Raw genomic sequence first — 19,262 nt, 5'->3', positions numbered from 1 at the left:
CTGCAGTCTCACACCATCCACACCAAAGGCGACAGGTTGCAGCTCCAATGCGGCAACACCTTGCTACTCCCATAGAGGCCTCCCAGCAGCATGGGGAGGCTGTCGAAGCTAAAAAGTCACCCAACCCCACCAAAAAGAAGCCTCAATGGACATACGTCACTTTTCCGGCGACAAGTCCGAAGTCTGGTCCACCAGTACAAAGACTGAGAGGAAGCCAATGCCCTAATCCACCCCAATACACATGCCAGTGGGATCACCTCTCTACCAGGTTAAGTGTCCAGGGTGGGCAAATCCACCCACGCAATGCTGCTAAGAACAGATCCCCCCCACCCCCATTTTGGATGGGGTTCTAAATCAGGTAATGGCATTGTTTTCCAACCTAGGTTACCTTGAGATTTATTGATATTCCTGGACATCATGAAAACAATTGAAAGGAGAATTGAAATATGAACTAAACTCACTCATGCATCTTTACATTCCAGAAGTAATAAAATCAGCAGCGGTCAGTGGTAAAGCACATAGCGTTGCATGTGTACAGCACAAAGTTGGATTCTGGGCATCCCCAGTTAATAAATCCTTCAACTGGCAGGGTTGTGGGTGACTTTTGCCCAACACTTTGAGGGGTCATTGCCAGTCAAATAGGCAACAGGTATATGGACCGACGGTCCAACCTGACGTAAGGCATCTTCCCCTGTACTAAATTCAACCTCATTAGCATTCAGCTGTCACTTCACAGGTTCCAATGGAAAGCCAAAAGATTTTTTAAAATCCTTTTGTCTTTAAGCTACTAATTCTGCAACATAATTAGTGACCCCCAGCTGTGTCATCCCATTAACAGTTCTGTGAATCATTCACAATGCTGTCCTGAGCAGAGTCAAATTCTTCTAAGCCTGCGGAATTCAGTGGACTTGGGCAGACGTAACCATACTTAGAACTGTTTCCTCTGAAGCTTATGTAAGCTTGGCAAGTTCTCTTTCCTAAGAACGTTAAAAGAGATTAGCAAGGAAAGACCATGGTGTGGCATACATAAAAGCTTGCAAAATAAAGTAATAAAGTAATTTGCAGGCATAATTGCAACATTCAATTGGAACTGATCTTGCAAACCAACCTGGATCCCCTGAATCTGTTCACTGGACTGAATCTCATGGTTTCTGGTCACCAATCCGATTCAAATGTAGGCGGACATTAAAAAGGTCAAGTGTTCACCATTTTTTCATCATCCTCCGTTTCCCATGCATAGTGACACACATACAGCACATACAGGAAATAACATATGCAATACCTGTGCAGTTTGAGTGTAACTGTCCCATAAGCAGTAGTAAATCCCAGCAGACGGACCCATCGTAGGAGAACACAGCGAAATACACTTGGTTCAAAATACAAAATGACAACCTGTAAAAACAAAAGGAAATTAGGAAGATATAGGGCAACTTCAGTTGAAACGAAGAAGAGTTTTGTGTGAATGAGTTGCGTATTTGTGAAGCCGCATATTTGTGGACTTCTTGGTTTGGGAACTGGTCAACACCTGCTTTTACTTTTGCAACTGTACGTTTGCTGCTGGCTGGAACTCTTCCCTGAATGGTTTGGTTTGAACTGTGAAGGTCGAGGGGGGTGGCTGGGTGCTTGCTTAGACAAAGTTCTGTAGTTTTTATCTCATTCCTAGCAAGTCCTTGGATGGAGCTTCAATCTGCGATAAAGATCCTGTTTTTTAATGGTGATTCTGATTGTCTGGTCTCAGTTCATCACAACTGCCTTGGAGATGTCGGCGGAAGCCCCAAGAGGCCACTACAAGATGGGAGGGTCTTTTCTGTGAAGGGATCTAGATGACGTGTATATAAATGAACTGGATAGGCAGGCACAATGACACCCAGTTCTTTCCCCTGAGATCGCTTCTGTTCATGACAGCCATGCAATTTTTATTATTTCACTCACTTGGGAAATGGATATGCCACCTCTCCTGAGACTTGCTCAAGGTGGCTTACAAGTAAAAACAATACCATGATATCAGGAAAAGAAATGGCAACATCAAACCAAAACAAACAACTGGTATAAAAACTGCACTGAAAAAACCACTGAGCATCTTAGAAAACATCCATGAAACCATCCTCAGACCAGAGGCAGACCATGATAGCATTTCATTAAAAGCTTGAGTAAAAAAAGAAATATTTTGGCCTGGCACCTAAAGGGCAGTATGGCATGAATCAGGTAAAACTCTTAGGAGAAAGACATTCTAAAGGTGAGGTGCCAGTACTGAAAATGCCCTGTCTCGAGCTGCCATCCTGAAGGTGAGGGCCCAGAAAGTAGGGTGTGGGATCAGATCTCAACTGGAGGGCATGAAAGTACTGGAGGAGATGATCCGTCAGGTACATACTTAAATAGGCTAGGCTGATTTCCAAGTTATTGCAGTCTTTTGGAGTTGCACCCTCTAACCCACCTGATTTCAGAACTTTTTATTCTTTCCTCCTCTAACTTCTTAAGTCTAACGGGAGGGCACATGTTGTAAAGGATTCAATGGTGTTGATGTTCAGGGCAGCCGCCTGGCCTTGACTGAATTCCATAACCCGGGCGATGGGCCAGCATCTGCGGCGGAGACTCTGGCGGAGACCTTATCTCTGCGAGAGAGATGAGAACTCCGTTCCCATGGGAATCCGGGAGGGGGGATGGGATGGACAGAGTTATAACCTGTGCTTCTGGCGGGAGACTTTATTCCTGCCACGTCGTGTACGTGAGCTTTCTAGGATGTCTGAATAAACGGTCTTTTACACCAAAAAGCCTTTTATTTCTGCTTCTATGGAATTCCTTACATTGTGGCAGGAATCCTAGTTCATCTATCTCCCCAGTGCAGCGGACCTCTGGTGTCTTGGCATGGAGAGGTTGAATATTCCTGAATCTGTGGAAGGTGCGGTAGCCCCCAAAGAGGGCTCCGAGCTTTCCCTTATGGATTTGGAGGAACCGGCGGGAGAACGGGTCTCGCTGGTAACTCTTTCCCTGTCCTCGTATCAACACGAGTCTTCCCTTACTCCGTTGGGACGAGGGACGAGGAGACGATCATGTGGACTTGCATGAGTCGTTTGGGGCGCTGTCTATGGATCGAGCGCCTGTGGATCGGATATCTGCCCATTTCCGTGTGGATTACAAACCTCAGATGCAACCTGTCACGGAGGAGACGGGTCTGACCACCTTTCATGCGGCAACACAGGAGTCCATTGAACGATTCCTGGACTCGTATTTTGGTGATGCTCCCAAGAATCCACCGTGGCATAGCACTGGGGCCCGCCCTAAGACTCCACCGTTGAAACCGGGACTATATCGGGATTGGGAGGGGTATCCGCACCAGCTTCCGATCGAAGGACCCCCCAGATCCCGGATCAGCAGCTGCACCTGAGGTGCCCCGCGGAGCCGCCGGTGGGCACGAGGTCCTGCATTCTGATGAAGAGGAATCCGAAGAAAGCCTGCCTTCCCATCCGGATCTATTTCCCCTCCCACCTCAAAAGAGAGCTGGGATGAGGAAGTGGGCCGACTGCGAGATGCCCAGGAAGCATGGGCCCGTGAACGCCAGCTATGGGAAGAGGAACGAGAGCAGCTGCAGCAAGAGCGTGAAAACCTGCAAAGAGACCGGGAACAGCAGCGCAAAGAAATCCAACTCAAATTGGACCGTGCCAAAGACGCGCTGCAACGGCAATATGTGCAGAATCTATCAGTCCATGATAAAGTCCTGGAACACTCCAAACTGGACTTAGAGCGTCAACGCGAAAGCGTGAAGCCCATCGCGTACGCTAAAGCGAACTAACTGCAGCTATTCAACGAGACGAACTGGCCAAACTGGAACGAGAGAAAGCAGCTTTGCATGCGCACCAGGATGCCTTGACTCGCAAGGAGAGAGACTTAGCCGCCTTGGAAAAGGAACTGAAGAAGCAGCAGGACAAGATGCCCCAAGTTGGAGTCTACGCTTGTCACTGGTACAGCCAACGCCAGAGGGGCGACGCTGCTGGGTCCTGCTACTCGCGCATCTGCCACCTTCCAAAGACCTGCTCCCACCAGAACACCAGCGCACCGCGTTGGTGCCCCCACCTCCACCGATTCCGGCCCTCCCTGCGCCGCTGCCTCAGCTCTTGCGCAACCGCCGCCCCAGCGGGCCAAGGGCCGTGGAGAGAGGATATTACAGACCTCCAATACCTGCCCGTTTCGATGGGACCGCTTCCAAACTTCCCTACTTCATCCTACAACTCGATGCCCACATGGAGGACTATGACGATTTGTACCGGTCTGAACGCGAAAAAATACGGGACATCGGTTCCGTCTTGGATGGAGCGGCAGCCGACTGGTTTGTGACTCTTTTTGATCTGCAAGGGGAGGATACTCGCATGGTGCCTGCGTCCTCCAAGCCTTAAGGGCTCGCTTCCAAGATCCGGGTGCTGAAAATGAAGCCATCCGCACCATCAAATCTATTCAGCAAGGCAACCGCCTCGTTTGCAGAATTTGCCCGTGAATTTCGTGCGGTGGCTGCTCGACTCCCTCCTGGAGTGGCCTGGAGCGCATGGAATGTGAATACTTTCGGATGCTGTCGACGGCAAACTGCGTGAAACAGTGTTTCTTATTCGGATCCCCCCGCACTATTGCTGATTGGATCGAATTAGGATCTCAAGTGGCGTCTCGTTTGGATTACGCTCGTGCTGGGGGCTGCCCACGCCCAAAACCCGCCAAGCAATGCGACCACTGCTTCGACTTCGCAAACCAAGCCCAGCAGCCTCTACCGAAACCACCTCCGCCGCCTGGGATTGTGTCTTTACTGCGGAGGACCGGGTCATCTAGCTGCCAACTGCCCGAAAAAACAGAAGCCAACCGCCTCCGGCCGCTGCAAGCACCCCATCTGCCAAGCCACCACGCAAATCCGGGCCGCCCCCAATGGGCTCGTCTAAGGCGGTTACCGAAGGCGCACCCAGAGGAGGGGAAGCAGCTGTTTGCCTCTCTTCAGCCCCCATGGATATGGGTTCGACTTCAGATGCGGTGAGTGAAGGCAGCGCTCCCATTACGATTCAAGCGATTCTGGCCAACCCCGCTAAGCACACTCGTATTATAGCCTCAGCCCTTGTAGATTCTGGGTGCTCCCATTGTTTAATGCGGCCCCAGGTGGCGGAGGAACTTGGACTAGACCGAGTCCCCTGGCTAAGCTCCATACCGTTCACCCAAATGGACGGCAGTCCTCTCGGGTCAAGGACCGCCCAGTTCAAAACGCAACTGTCCTCCTCGCTGCGCTGACCATTGGGAGAAAAATTAGTTTTATTCTGGCGCTGGTGGCCAAACACTCCATAGTCCTGGGCATGCCATGGTTGTTGTTGCATGAACCTAAATCCTTTTGGAACGATAGGATCTTAGAATTCCCTGACCCCCCCTGCTGCGAACACATCAATTGGGGAAAACTCACCTCCTCATGGCATACCCCCACCCTGGCTTCATCAGCGATGCACGCTCTAATTGCTCCCGATTCTACCGGCATTCCACCGGCTTACCAAGATTTAGCCAGAGTATTTCAGGAGCAAGAATGCGATCAATTGCCACCCCATAGAGACACTGACTGCAAAATCGTATTACAGCCAGGGGCTCAACTGCCCAAGGGTAGAATCAACCGCATTGAGTCCCAATGAGGAGAAGGAACTTCGTGCCTTCTTAGACAAGAACCTTTGCTCAGCGGGTTCATACGACGGGCTACCAAACACAGAACTGCTGCTCCTGTATTGTTTGTTACAAAAAGGATGGGTCTTTAAGGCTCTGCACGGATTACCGAGGACTCAATGCGGTTTCCCTGTCCAATAAATACCCTTTGCCATTAATCAAGGACCTTTAGATGCATTGGGCAAGGGACGCATTTTTACTAAGTTGGACTTAAGAGAAGCTTACTACAGGGTCAGGATTGCGGAAGGCTATGAACATTTGACTGCATTTAACACAAAATTTGGACAGTATGAATACTTAATCTTCCCATTCGGGTTAAGTGGGGCCCCCGGAGCTTTTATGGCCCTTATCAACCAAGTCCTCCAAGACTTATTATACAAGGGAGTAGTGGTGTACTTAGATGATGTTTAATTTATTCACAAACCATGGAGGAGCATGAAGCCTTGGTTCGGGAAGTATTGAAACGCTTGCTCAACAACTCCCTCTTTGCCAAACTTTCTAAATGTTGTTTCCACCAAACCTCTATCGACTATTTGGGTTACCGGATCTCTTCCGAGGGGCTAAAATGGATCCTGCTAAGATTGAAGCAGTCCTCCAATGGCCTGCCCCTACCAATCGGAAGGAACTCCAATCTTTCCTAGGGTTTGCTAATTTCTATCGGGACTTTATACCCCAATTCGCTGAACTGACTCTCCCACTCACAGACCTCTTACGCACTAAGGGTAAAGACCCACAGGCTGCCAAGCCCGGGGCCCCCCTTTCCTGGTCTAAAGAATGTCAGACAGCCTTTCAACATTTAAAATCAGCTTTTACTACCGAACCTATCCTAAAACACCCTGACCCAGATCTTCCTTTTGTGGTTCACGTGGATGCCTCGGACAAAGCGCTTGGTGCAGCCCTGTTGCAGAGAAATAAAGATGATAGGCTGGTTCCGTGTGCTTATTTATCAAAGAAATTCTCCGGTGCTGAGCTCAACTGGACTGTAGGGGATAAAGAGACTGCGGCCATCAAAGTAGCACTTTCCACTTGGCCACTGGCTGGAGGGGCTAAACACCCCTTTCAAGTTTGGTCGATCACAAGAACTTGGCACGCCCTTTCCACCCCTCAAGATCTCCGCAAAGCAACTCCGTGTGGACGACTTCTTTTCTCGTTTCTCTTTCACTGTCCATTTTTTTCCCGGAAAAACCAATAAACTGGCTGATGCGCTCTCGCGCCTGCCCGGGGAGGGGTGGAGCTGCCTTACGGGATATCCCGCGACTGTTCTCTCCCTCCCAATTGGGGCTGGCTGTCACTCGATCTCAGACGTCCACTCCTCCTTCTCCACCCATTCCCAGCCTGGTCTCTCCTTTCCTACGAGAACTTCGAGGAGGCGGGGCTGCGCGAGCCTCCAGCGGAGGAAGGTGACTCCCAATTGCGCCTGGAGAATGGTGTTTGGCGGCTGGGGATTGTGGGTACGTGCCTCCCCTCCGTAAGCAGGTTCTCGAGGCCTGTCATGATGCCCGCCGGCTGGACATTTTGGCTTCCTTAAGACGCTGCATTTGGCCCGCCGTCAATTTTGGTGGCGCGCGATGCGCAAAGACATTGAGACATATATCAAAGGTTGCTCTGTTTGTGCGGAAGCCAAATCCGTTCGGAAAACCCCATGGTCTGTTGAAGCCTCTCCCGGTGGCCTCCCGCCCCTGGGAAGTCATCTCCATGGATTTTATTACGGATTTGCCAGAAAGTCACGGCAACACGGTCTTGTGGGTGGTGGTGGACTTATTTTCTAAACAAGCCCATTTCATCCCATGTGCTTCCATCCCCTCCGCTCCTAAGTTAAGCGCGTCTGTTCATTCAGCATATTTATCGTCTACACTACTGCCCCCGTTAAGGTGGTCTCCGACCGCGGGCCCCAATTCATTTCAAAGTTCTGGAAAGCTTTCCTGGGCTTGTTGGGGGCCGCCCCAGCAATTGCCGCCCCCTACCATGTTCAAAGTGACGGTGAGTCGGAGAGAACGAACAGAACCCTGGAGCAGTATTTACGTTGTTACACCAACTATCACCAAGACAACTGGTGCGAGTTAATTCCGTTTGCAGAATAATGCCTATAATAATGCGGTTCATAGCAGTACAAAAAAAACCCCCTTCGAAACTGTGTCTGGTCGATCCTTCCTCTCCGTTGCAGAATCTACCTGCGGAAGCGCTTGAATCCTCGAGTTCCAACAGTGGATTTCATCTCTGGTCGAGGGGTGGAAAACGGTCCAGACCGCCTTACAGCAGGCTAAAGACTCCCTAAAACTTCAAGCGGATAAGCACCGCCTTCGGATTTCCCTTTACGTGTGAAGCCTGGGTGTATTTGTCTACCAAAAATCTCAGAGACGTACATAAATTTTCAAAACTGGGCAAAAGATTCGTGGGACCTTTTAAGATTACTAAAGTGATTAATGATGTCACCGCCCGATTGGACTTGCCTAATTCTCTAAGTAATATCCATCCTGTCTTTCATTCTAGTTTGCTCAAGGAGGCTCCCGTTTCCGATGCCTGGCACGACCCGCCGGAGAGACCCCCGCCGACTATAATTGATGGCCACAAGCATTACGAAATTGACGCCATCCTGGACTCTCGTTTTAATCGCAAACGCTTGCAATATTTAGTCTCTTGGGTGGGATATTCCTCTGGGTATAATCAATGGGTCTATTCCGAAAATATTGACGCCCCTGCCCTCATTTCTGCTTTCCACCGCACCTTTCCGCACAAACCTGGGGGGGAGAAGTTTTTCTTAAGGGAGGCAGAGTGTAAAGGATTCAATGGTGTTGATGTTCAGGGCAGCCGCCTGGCCTTGACTGAATTCCATAACCCGGGCGATGGGCCAGCATCTGCGGCGGAGACTCTGGCGGAGACCTTATCTCTGCGAGAGAGATGAGAACTCCGTTCCCATGGGAATCCGGGTGGGGGGATGGGATGGACAGAGTTATAACCTGTGCTTCTGGCGGGAGACTTTATTCCTGCCACGTCGTGTACGTGAGCTTTCTAGGATGTCTGAATAAACGGTCTTTTACACCAAAAAGCCTTTTATTTCTGCTTCTATGGAATTCCTTACACATGTGGCCAGCAGTCCAGCCCACTCAACTGTAGCTAGCAGTATGTTAACATTTACTGAAGGAAGAAATTCCCACTATTTATAACATAAAGCAAGCCCCCATACTGATGTGTACATTATAGGAATAAACAAGCCTCCTGCAAGCCTGATTCAATTATCTGCTGCTTGCCCTGCTTAGTGGGGGGGAAAAGAGAATGTTTTAATAAACCATCTTGGAAAGAAAGATGGAAGGAAAGTTATAGCATCTTAGCTCCTGCAGGATTGGAGAGCATTTTAGAACAGTCAGCCATTTCTATTTGCATGCCCTGTAAATTGTCCAAGCAGAGGCTGATATAAATCTGTGTCACTGTTCAACAACAAAGACTAAAGGCTCAACAGTCTCATAGACATGCTCCTCTGGGCAAAAAATTGCACACCACAATTTTGGTGCAGGGGGAGACGAGGGGCGGCTGCAGGGATTCTGGGGTCCAGGGCAAAAATCCAGGATGTGGCGTTGGAATCACCGCCGCTGCCACCACCACTCCTATGCTGCCGCCACTTCTTCTAGGGCTAAGTGAGGATTGACCTTTGCCCCATGCAAAGGGAGTGGGAGCCACTGGTGAAATGAGGCAGGTGCTGGCAGCAGCCAGGAGCCAAGGATACTCAAGGTGGCTTACAAGTTCCTTTCCCTTTCTTTCCCCACAACAGACGCCATGTGATGTTGGTGGGGCTGAGAGAGTTCCGAAGAACTGTGACTGGCCCAAGGCCACCTAGCAGGAATGTAGGAGTGCAGAAACACATCTGGTTCACCAGCTATGCCTCTGCCACTCAGGTGGAGGAGTGGGGAATCAAACCCGGTTCTCCAGATTAGAATCCACCTGCTCTTAACCACTATACCACTGCTCTTCTTTTCCTTGGAGGAGGAACAGTTGGGCCCTGCAATTGGGAGGGTCCAACGGCCCTTAGTTCTGCCCCCTCCAAGGAAAAGAAAAGGGTCCTGTCACTGCTGCTCCTATTGCCTATTGGTAGCAGACATCCACTTTTGCAGGTAAAAAATTTAGGTCATCAAGATCTTCTAGTTCTACCTTAAGGTTCCATGCTTAAAAAAAAATATTTCATGCCACAAAGCAGACTTGGGAAAAAAAGATTCTGACTTTCAAAGGATATGGGTAATAGAGGGCTACAATTTGCAGAATAAGCACTCAAAGCCTCCCTGGGTGTGCAAAACTAGATGTGTGGTTCTATGTATTTTGGCTTGCCTAGGTACCCACTCACACATAACATGTGGAAAGGAGGGATATAGCTAGAACACCCTGAAAATAACAGCAGGCATTCTCAACTTGATTTTCTAAAATAAGCTGGTTAGGTAACTTAAGGCATTTTTAGTCTGTTCAAACAATATTCCAGCTTCTGGTTACTTCATATGCAAGAAGTTAATTACAGGAGGGTAAACTGTGGGAGAGAAGGAGAAAATCAAAGTGTGAAAGTCTAATTACTTTTCTAGCTGTACTGCAGAGCAGGTATTAAAGGGGGAAATGGTGTCCTTAAATGTCATTCCTCAGCTAATAAGTATCATAATAATTAATGAGTTTCCAAGGAAAGTTGCTTAAGGTCAGTTCTTTTAAATTCTAAATAAAGCCACTGGTTGAGGTTTTCAAAAGCATCCTGGTGGCTTTGGAGTACATGTTCCAACTGGCATTCACTTTAATTGGGACCGAGCACTTCTGTCCGTAGCACTGTGATTCTCATTGAATCTCATGAAAGGAAAGCTCATTGGCTTCAGAGAAACGTGTCCAGGTCCAGTGACTTAGAAGAACAGAAAAAATTCCCTTGAATCCTGTGACACAAATACGTCACTTGGCTCTGTTGAAATGAATGAAAGAACGCTGCATGCGGCCTACTCTGTCAGTGATCAGAGTTACAATGCCCAGAAAGGACCATTACAAAGAGAGGGGATCTAGGCTGCTCTGAAAATACCAGTCAATTAGGGTGGCTAACGGGCCCAGAGCAAAATGTCCTGTGCTTTTCAGAGTCTTAGTAGGAGCACATGGACAAAGTTTTTCATGGCTATTTCAGGGAAATAGCATCATCATCTAGTAATAACACTCCATTAAACCTGCATTAAAGGGAGAGGACATACTTTTCTCCAGGCTATTAGCAACCCAACGGCTAATTCTATGATGAGGCTCTTTCTTCCTTTACACTTGCCTTCCTCTGTACTTCACAGAAAGACTCTCGCTGGACTCAGTGCAATATCGCAAGAACGGGCAGCATCTTACCACTCCGTGTGGGTTTTCCCATGTTCCCAGTATTGCTGCAGTTCTTTCCAGTCACTGGAAAGATCAGTTCCAAGGTCCCAAGATCCATAGGGAGGAACAGGCTGGAATGAGATGCCACAACATCTCCACCTCCTTCCTCCTCTGCAAGCGCATGAGGTGAGGTAACAACTTCCTCACTCCATCTCTCTGTCCAGCTCTCAGGACTGTTTCTTTGCAGGCATCCTGCAACCCCGGCTCATTGTCTTTCTGGGGGCTGGAAAGAGCAGTGGCAATGCAGAGGAATGTTGGGAAACTCTGGATGTCTTCCTCACGTGGATGGTAGGATACTGCTAAGTGTGTTTAAGATTCAGCTGCAAGAGCTTCAAAGTTGCACGGGGACAGCTGTTTCCTTGACAGTGATATGCTAGCTGTCAATTGTAATGAGGCTACTAATGCACTCTGTTCCTATTCCTATATATATATTAAGCAGAGTTGTGGTGGAAAGGGCCATCAAGTCAGGCCAACTTATGTCTAAACTAGGCTGACCAGACGTCTCACTTTTGGTGGGACAGTCCCACCTTAAAACAATTAGTCCCGCGTCCCGTGGGTTTTTTCAAGTGCCCCGATTTTTGGAAGGCTGCCGCACTGCCTTCTGGGGCGCAAGGCAGTGCGGCAGCCTCCCTTGCACACGGCCGCAGGAGCGCGCTGCCTTCTGGTGCGCTCCCATTTCCCGCCCTGTCACAGGGCAGGAAACGGGAGCGCCCCAGAAGGCAGCGTGCTCCTGCGGCTGCGCGTGCATGCACGACCCGGTTCACAAAGGTGACCATCTGGTCACCTTAGTCTAAACCCATTAGTATCAATAGACTTAGAAGGGTCTAAGAATTGGAAGAAACTGTAAATACAACTACTAGTTCAGTGGAAATCTGAATCTGTATGTGGAAAGAATATTAGTACTCCAAAGTGAATTATGTGTAATACTTCAGAATATACTCTTTGCAACTTCTTCATCTATATTTGGATGCAACCCATAAACTTCATTCTGAGGGGTGGCCCCACCTGTAATTTGCTTCTGAACCTTATTTGAAAAAAAAATGCTTTCACAGGTAATCTTACTAACTGAAACCACTGACACTCAACACTCGTTGAGATGAGGCATCGATAGATACTAAAGCGTGACAGACACTAAACGCAAGATCTTTTTCATCTAGGCCTCATTATAGCTCTGCAAGCTGGTGCACAAAGGGGATCAAATGTTTATTTCAATTTTATTTATTTATTAAAGTTATTTATAGTTCCCCTTTCCCTGGGCCAATTACAAACGGGGAAGCTTACCTCCTTTCTCCCCTGCTGCAGCATCAGGAGCATGCCAGAAGTGCTCTTGCTTTCTGTGGGGAAAGCCGGGAGCAAGAGCAGTAGGCGGGCAGCAACCTCCTTGTACATTAGTACAAGGAAGTTTACTGTGCCAAGGTCCAATAGCCAGCGTGACACTATGCATGCTATGTCTTAGTTGGCTTCTGCATAGTTGGCTATGGACTACACATAGTGAGTCAGTATAATTAACAAAACGGGGCATTCAGTAATCAATGCATTAGGATTTTAGAAGTCTGGAGACACCAGAAAGAATTGAAACATACCTTAAATATTAGAGGGATGTATTAAGCGGCACAGAAATTACATAGATTCTGCTTAAAATAAGTTCTACACAGCAGTCTCAACCATTTATCCAACTTATAAAAAGCAGTTACCAAAATCAAACTCCAGCATCAGCATATGATTTTAATTGGAACTAGCGGGGCCCAGCCACAGCAATGTGGTGAAATGGGAAAGGAACAGTAGCAGCAAATCAATTGTAGAGGCCAGCAGTACATGCTCATGCAAGCCTGCAGCTTGATACTGTGCGATGTCATTGATGTGTGTGCCCACATTCATTGGGGGGGGGGGATGGAAAGGCACCTCTCCCACACATCTAGGCTGGCTGGTCATGATCCTTTACCTGGGAGTAAGTTTGGTTGGTGGCAATGGATGTTGCTTCTGAGTAAACCCTCTGAGGGGCGCGACTCAGCCATTCAAAGTATGTAATGGTTGATTTACCGAGCTTACTCCTGAGTAACGCGTGCCTCAAAGGCAACCTGGTTTTCTGAACTGTAACCTCAGTATTCAGGGAATCTAGGCTGGCTGGCCCCTCCCTCCCCTCCATTGCATACCACCCCTCACTCTCACCTCCCTCACTTCTGTTCCCTTGCATGCCACCCCGCTAGGGTGGGTGGGTCATATCAAGATGCTGGGCCTCCTGCCTCCCCTCCCTTGCATGCTACCCCTCACTGTCTCCCCTCTCTCACTTCTCTTCCCTTACATGCCTCCCCCCTCCATCCCTTTACTATCCCTTTCTCTCTTCCTTTGCATGCTACCCCTCCCTCTCCCTCATGTGTATGTGTATATGTTTCACTTCCACTCGAGTTACGGCCTATGTACTGTTTCCACTGCTCATATCTGGCCACCTGAGCGAACATTCTAAGCTGCACAAACATTCTAAGGGTGACAGTTGCACACAGGCAGCTGCATGTCCTTCACCATGGTGTGCCAGGAAAAAGGTGTTTTACCTGGGCCAGGTGTGAAATTTCAGGTATGTGAACAATTAAAAACACTCTCAACTGGCTGACTATAGTGGCTGGGAATTTTCAGAGGAATTGGCCCAGCAGTTACTGAGTTATACTACCACTAACAAAAACACTGTTAGCTTTTTATATATATAGATAAATGCATATGTATTCTTGCTGTATAGCAGTTTTTAATTTAAGTGGCCTTTATCTATTGTTGACCTGTTGGTACTTTATTCTAGCCTTCTTCACATACTTAGTCTTATTTCAAGATTGGATTGCTCATACTTGCAACGACAGAGCATAAACAATTATTGGTTTCCTTTTGTTGTTACTGAGATATCTAGATAAATGTCAGTTTCATACACCAGATATCTAGATTAGTGTCAGTGCCATACCAGTTCCATACCATACCAAATATTCAGGTGTATAAACAAAGGCCATATGAATGTGGAACATTTACCACTACTGTCGTCTAAGACTCCACATATAACTAGAACCTGGTCATAGTGTGAATAATCTGCACTTCCATTTCCATTTCTGCCAGGTTCTGCCTTTGATCCCTGAGTTCCCCTCAGCGTGGGGAAACTGTAAATTTCACCAGGACTCCTAAATGCACAGCTCTACTTTGAACCAGTCTTTGACTGGCTGGAAGTTCCTTTTGTTCTTCTTTCTGTTTTCCTGTGTCACCCTCTGGGCTCAGAAGCATATGATGCCAAAAATAAGCTTAGGTAGCAAGCATCTTTCCTGTATGTGTTCCAAAAAGACCATCTGTTCAGTAAGGTAGGTGTTTCAACCAAAACAACTCGGTATCTTTCCTTTCTTGCATTGTTCTGCCATGTACCCACATACAACAAAAATAGCTGTGTTTAGCTAGAAAATCAAGTGACTATATATGTTTTATTTTGGAGGAGGAAAAAAACAAATACCAGACAAACAGATTCTTTGACTTCTACTTTTCTATATGGGGCTCCATGATAGTCTCTTTTTTTTCCTGAACAACAGCGGACAGGTTTTGTAGAGAGAATGCTGATAAGTCTGTATGAAGGAAAGTTACCGAAACATTCTCCATACTTTATTGGTTACATAGGCCTATCAAAAGTTTCAGAGGGCAGCCATATTGGTCTGCCATAGAACAGCTAGATTTGAGTCCAGTTGCACCTTAAAGATGATGAAAGGAGATGTGACTCTAAAAAACATATACCCTCAAAATCTTGTTGGTCTCTAAAGGGGCTACTGGACTTGAATCTAGCAGACCTATCAACAGTTCAAGTTTGGGTTTCTTAAGATGGAAGCCTGAAAGGCAAGCAACACTCACAAGCTCTTGACTGGTTTTGGTTTATTCTGTAATCCTACACAGAGTCACATCCTTGTAAATCCGTCACATTCAATGGGCTTAGAAGAGTGTAACTCTATTTAGGACTGCGGTGTTATCAAAATGAAGCATAAAGAGAGAAAGGGTGCAATCCGAAGCAGGTGTACTCAGAAGTACACCCCATTCTATTCAATGATGCTAATTCTTAGGAAAGTACTCTTAGGATGGCACCCAACGTATGTCAAGGAACCAGAGGCAAAAAGTAAGATTGTGTGCATGTAAAAGGCAGATGGGGGAGGGTTAGTGATGTATGAGGGTCCAAATCTGAGGTGATATCTTGGCTGAAATGCTGTGAAATAAACAATTTGAAGCAGAGGCATAGCTGGGCCAAACTGCACCCAGTGTGCAGTCTATATTTTCTGCCCCCCATGCCCCCCCCCCGTGGTGCCCTCCACAGCGCCCCCCTTCCCCCTTCCCCCACTTACCTTAGTCCCCTTCCTTTTCCTAGAACTTTTTCAGGCTGAAAAAAAGGCCTATTTGCAGTTTAGGCTTAAAAACATCCTGATGGGAACTATACTTCCCAGGAGACCTTGTGAGCCCCAAGGTCTCCTGGGAACTGTAGTTCCTCATGCCGTTTTTAGCCTGTACTGTGAACAGGCCTTTTTTTAGCCTGAAAAAGTTCTAGGAAAAGGAAAGGAACTAAGGTAAGTGTGGGAAGGGAGGTGGGGTTTGCCACGGGGGGAAGGGGGGAAGGGGGAGGGGCCTGGAGTGATTTTCCGCACCGCCCAGGCATGTGCCCGATGCACGGCGCACCCCTGCCATCCCCTTGTAGCTCCGCCACTGATTTGAAGAGCTGCTATGCAATTTCACAAAATCCAAGAAATGCTTCCTTACAGATTTAGATGTGTAGTTAAGATTCATGTATTTAGGCAAGCATCAGTGCAACTCACCGGGAAATAAAGAAGCAGTGATCCAAATAAGATAGTCTCCAAGAGAATGAGACCTGATGCACGGATGCTCTACAACAAAAACAAAGAGGAATAAGAAATTAGAGTGAGTTTATTTTTATTCTGGCATCACCTTCTTCTGAAAGACTACACGCTCTACCATACCCCTCATTCCTCCAAATGGGAAGCTCTGGAATCAGAGATTCCCTGGTTTGGATCCCTTCAGTGGAGAAAACACTGGAGTCTCAATGTTTTGTGGTATTTTATTTAAACACGTACAAGGAAAGCACAGGTGGAGACAAAAAGGGACTCCCACAGATGAGCAGATCTGTTACTCCATACTTCTCCAAAAGAGAGAGATAAAGAGATCCCATAGCCTCAGTATGCTTCAACTAAACCATGGGCATGTTTATCCACTTCCCTATGTGTAATACTGCATTCCCCACCCTGAGAGAAAAGCATTCTTTTAAAACCAGACATGTGAAAAGTAAGAGTTTCTCTGCCTGTTCCCAAGCAACATGTTACCTGTTAAACCACATGGCTAAATAGCCACAGGACTATGTTAACCAATCTCTATGGGTTAGAGGCACTCTGACTGAACTAAGGTTAGAAGTTTATTTATTTTAGACATTGGGAAAACCTTGTATTCCCCCATTATTTTTTATTTAAAATCACTCTAACCACTCATGAAATTATGAAAGAAGATACAAAAACATTTGCAGATGTAAATGAAATCAGAATTTAAAAAGATATAATATCCTTTGTCCTATTTAAAATTAAATGATAAAAACAATTTCTGAGATTCTCACCAAATCACTCTCTGAAAGATCAGATAGTCTCACACAACCTACATTGGAGAGATGTAAGGATGTTTTGGGTGTGGCTATCTTATATAACAACAAAAACAAAGAGGCCCAATTGCTTGAAACTCACATGACTATCAAAACCATTTAATTTGCCTTCTTTGATTCTTTGATGTTAGCAGTTCTGAATTCAGATCAAAATGTCACATAGAACTACAGGTTGCAAACCAGTGATCTGTTCATTCCTTACATTGGAAGATTTATTTATGGGTATTCATCCAATAGTTCCAAATTGTCTCTCTCAAAGATGTAACAATGAGAATTTTGCTGTCAAGATACAAGAAATTGTCTAGTAATGATCCTGTAGAACCAGTGGACAGAAGGTAGTGAATTTCAAGACTGTAATGTTCTCTTTGATAATATTAGTTTCGCAATCTCAAGATCCAACATGTCAGAACTAATATTCATACAGTTTTTTGGCAGCTGTATTTTCTTTTTCTTTTTTGTCTTTGTTCGATTTTTTATTTTTTTCTGCTTCATAGTTCCTTTTTTGTTAATAATATTGAGAAAATTAATAAAAGTATTATAAAAAAGATTTTTGCTAACTGAGCAAATATGCATTTTGCAGAAACGATCAGGCCTTCTTTTTGTTAAATCACAATTATATGCACCACTGACAATCAGGGTCTGTGGCGTCCAGTTGTGTGATTCAGTAGGTTCTCACCACTTCGGCGGAACCGGTTGTTAAAATGGTGCTTGTAAACAACCAGTTGTTAAATAATTTGAATCCCATCACTGGTGATATCTCTATCTCCTACTGAACCTAGAACTGCTTTTTACATATACATATCCCTTTCCGTGCCCTGAAGAATGTTTAGATATAGCCATCTCCTAGTATTGAAGGATTATTGAGGTGATATCTACAAATGGTTAAGAAATATTACCATTCTTTGCCAAGCACATAAGACTGACCAGTTTACAGTCAATGTACCCCAAGCTCACATCACTATATACATATACATATATGTACTCTATTACTTTATTACAAGTCTGACCAGCTACCTGATTTGCAAACCAGTTAATCAAGGTACTGATTACTGCGATTGTTGATGTTGGCCTCGTTTGGCCTCAGCATCTAATAGGTTTACTTATACATTAGGCCCCCTGAGTTCACTGGAATAGACTTCTTAAGTAAATCTGATTAGTTTAATTCAATTTCAATTTATTACGATCCAAGATCAGCCAGCAAGATGAAAACAGCAAATAATAGACAACAATTGTATTCAATCAGGTTAGTATCGATGCATCAGTCCTATTGATAAAAGTGTACCAGAAGTCTGTGTGAATGGGTGGGTTCCACTGGAAGTACGTTCGTGCTATGCATTCTGAGAAATGCCACATTCTACACTTGGGTTTCATAAACAAAAATAACTATTACTTCTAGCCTTGGAATCGGGTTAGAAGAAAAGCCGTTGGTGGGCAGGAGCCACAGGGGAAAGTAGTAGGTGGAGAAAGTGTTCACAAAAGTTTTCTCACCCACCTCTTCTGCTCTTCGATTTGCCAATACTCTGTGGTGTTCTACAGCATCACATGTTCCCCCCAAACACCAGGAAAAGGAAACTTTGGGATAATCTGCCTCCCAGGCTTTCATCAAATCTCCCTGGAATGAATGGCTCACGACAATTTTGGAACGCATGAGGTTAACTCAGCAATAAATGAAGAGTTATCTGCTCCCAGAGCAAACGTATTCAAAGCAGTGAATCATGCTACCCCAGCAGCAGTTTTGAACAATTAAGTACATCCACGGCACTCTGCTAACATCTGCGTTCCAATCACAGCTGCTGACCTATTAAGGGGTTTTCAATAACCAATTGCCTTCTTTGCAATCAATACTCAGACCCTTTAAATAAAGCTTGGAGAATCTCATTATTGATGGCTTAGACTAGAAATGCTAAAGGTATATGTCTCTATCCTCCTGAACGGGGAATAAGCACCCTGCAGGAATTAAGAGCTGCTGTTAAACTAGCAGCCGACCTTCAATGAATTCTTTCATCTCCTAACTTATAGAAAACAGCTTAGTGGCTGACACAACTGGTTTATCGAAGCAAAAACATCACAGAAACTGCACCTCGTTGATGTTTCACTGCCTTTTAAAAAATGCCTGATTGTTTTTTTGGTGCGGAGTAGCACAAAGACGTGCTGTTGAAAGATGCAGAAAGATGCAGAATGCCTTTAATTTGATTTTACTGCTTTGGCTTGCAGCAATCAAGAGAACATGGCTATTGGCATTTTGAAATGTACATAATGCTCAGCAGGCCTATTAGTTTCGAATGCTTCTTTTTCTTAGTGATACATCATCAAGATGGCTTCAAACACTGCACAAGAAGTGGTCAGGAGAAAACACTTCTCATGCAGTGAAGGAACTGGCATTCCCCACTGATTAAATACACACTTGATGTCACTGTTGTTCCTGATGGGATTACTCAACAGCTTCTTGTGCCAGGAAATAAAATCGGCATTTCTTCCAGCCTGGAAAATCATTAAATATCTCTTTGCTAAAATGGTACAGCTGTCTTTGGGCACTGCTGCCCAACAGGCTAAAAACCCAAGC

General features: G+C 46.1%; 1 protein-coding gene across 1 annotated transcript in view; it reads right to left on the bottom strand.

Annotated features, from left to right (window-relative positions):
- GPR158 (G protein-coupled receptor 158) overlaps positions 1–19,262 on the bottom strand; it is a 144,063-nt gene that overhangs the window by 38,953 nt on the left and 85,848 nt on the right. The window contains exons 5-6 of the mRNA XM_048510806.1: positions 15,852–15,920; positions 1,283–1,392 (exon numbers count right to left, since the gene is read on the bottom strand). Of these exons, the coding sequence (XP_048366763.1) occupies positions 1,283–1,392; positions 15,852–15,920 (179 nt within the window). The remainder of the gene's footprint in view (positions 1–1,282; positions 1,393–15,851; positions 15,921–19,262) is intronic.

This window comes from Sphaerodactylus townsendi, linkage group LG11 (assembly GCF_021028975.2).
Source record: "Sphaerodactylus townsendi isolate TG3544 linkage group LG11, MPM_Stown_v2.3, whole genome shotgun sequence".
In the NCBI taxonomy this organism is placed as follows: domain Eukaryota; kingdom Metazoa; phylum Chordata; class Lepidosauria; order Squamata; family Sphaerodactylidae; genus Sphaerodactylus; species Sphaerodactylus townsendi.
This window is presented reverse-complemented; position numbering and strand designations above follow the sequence as displayed.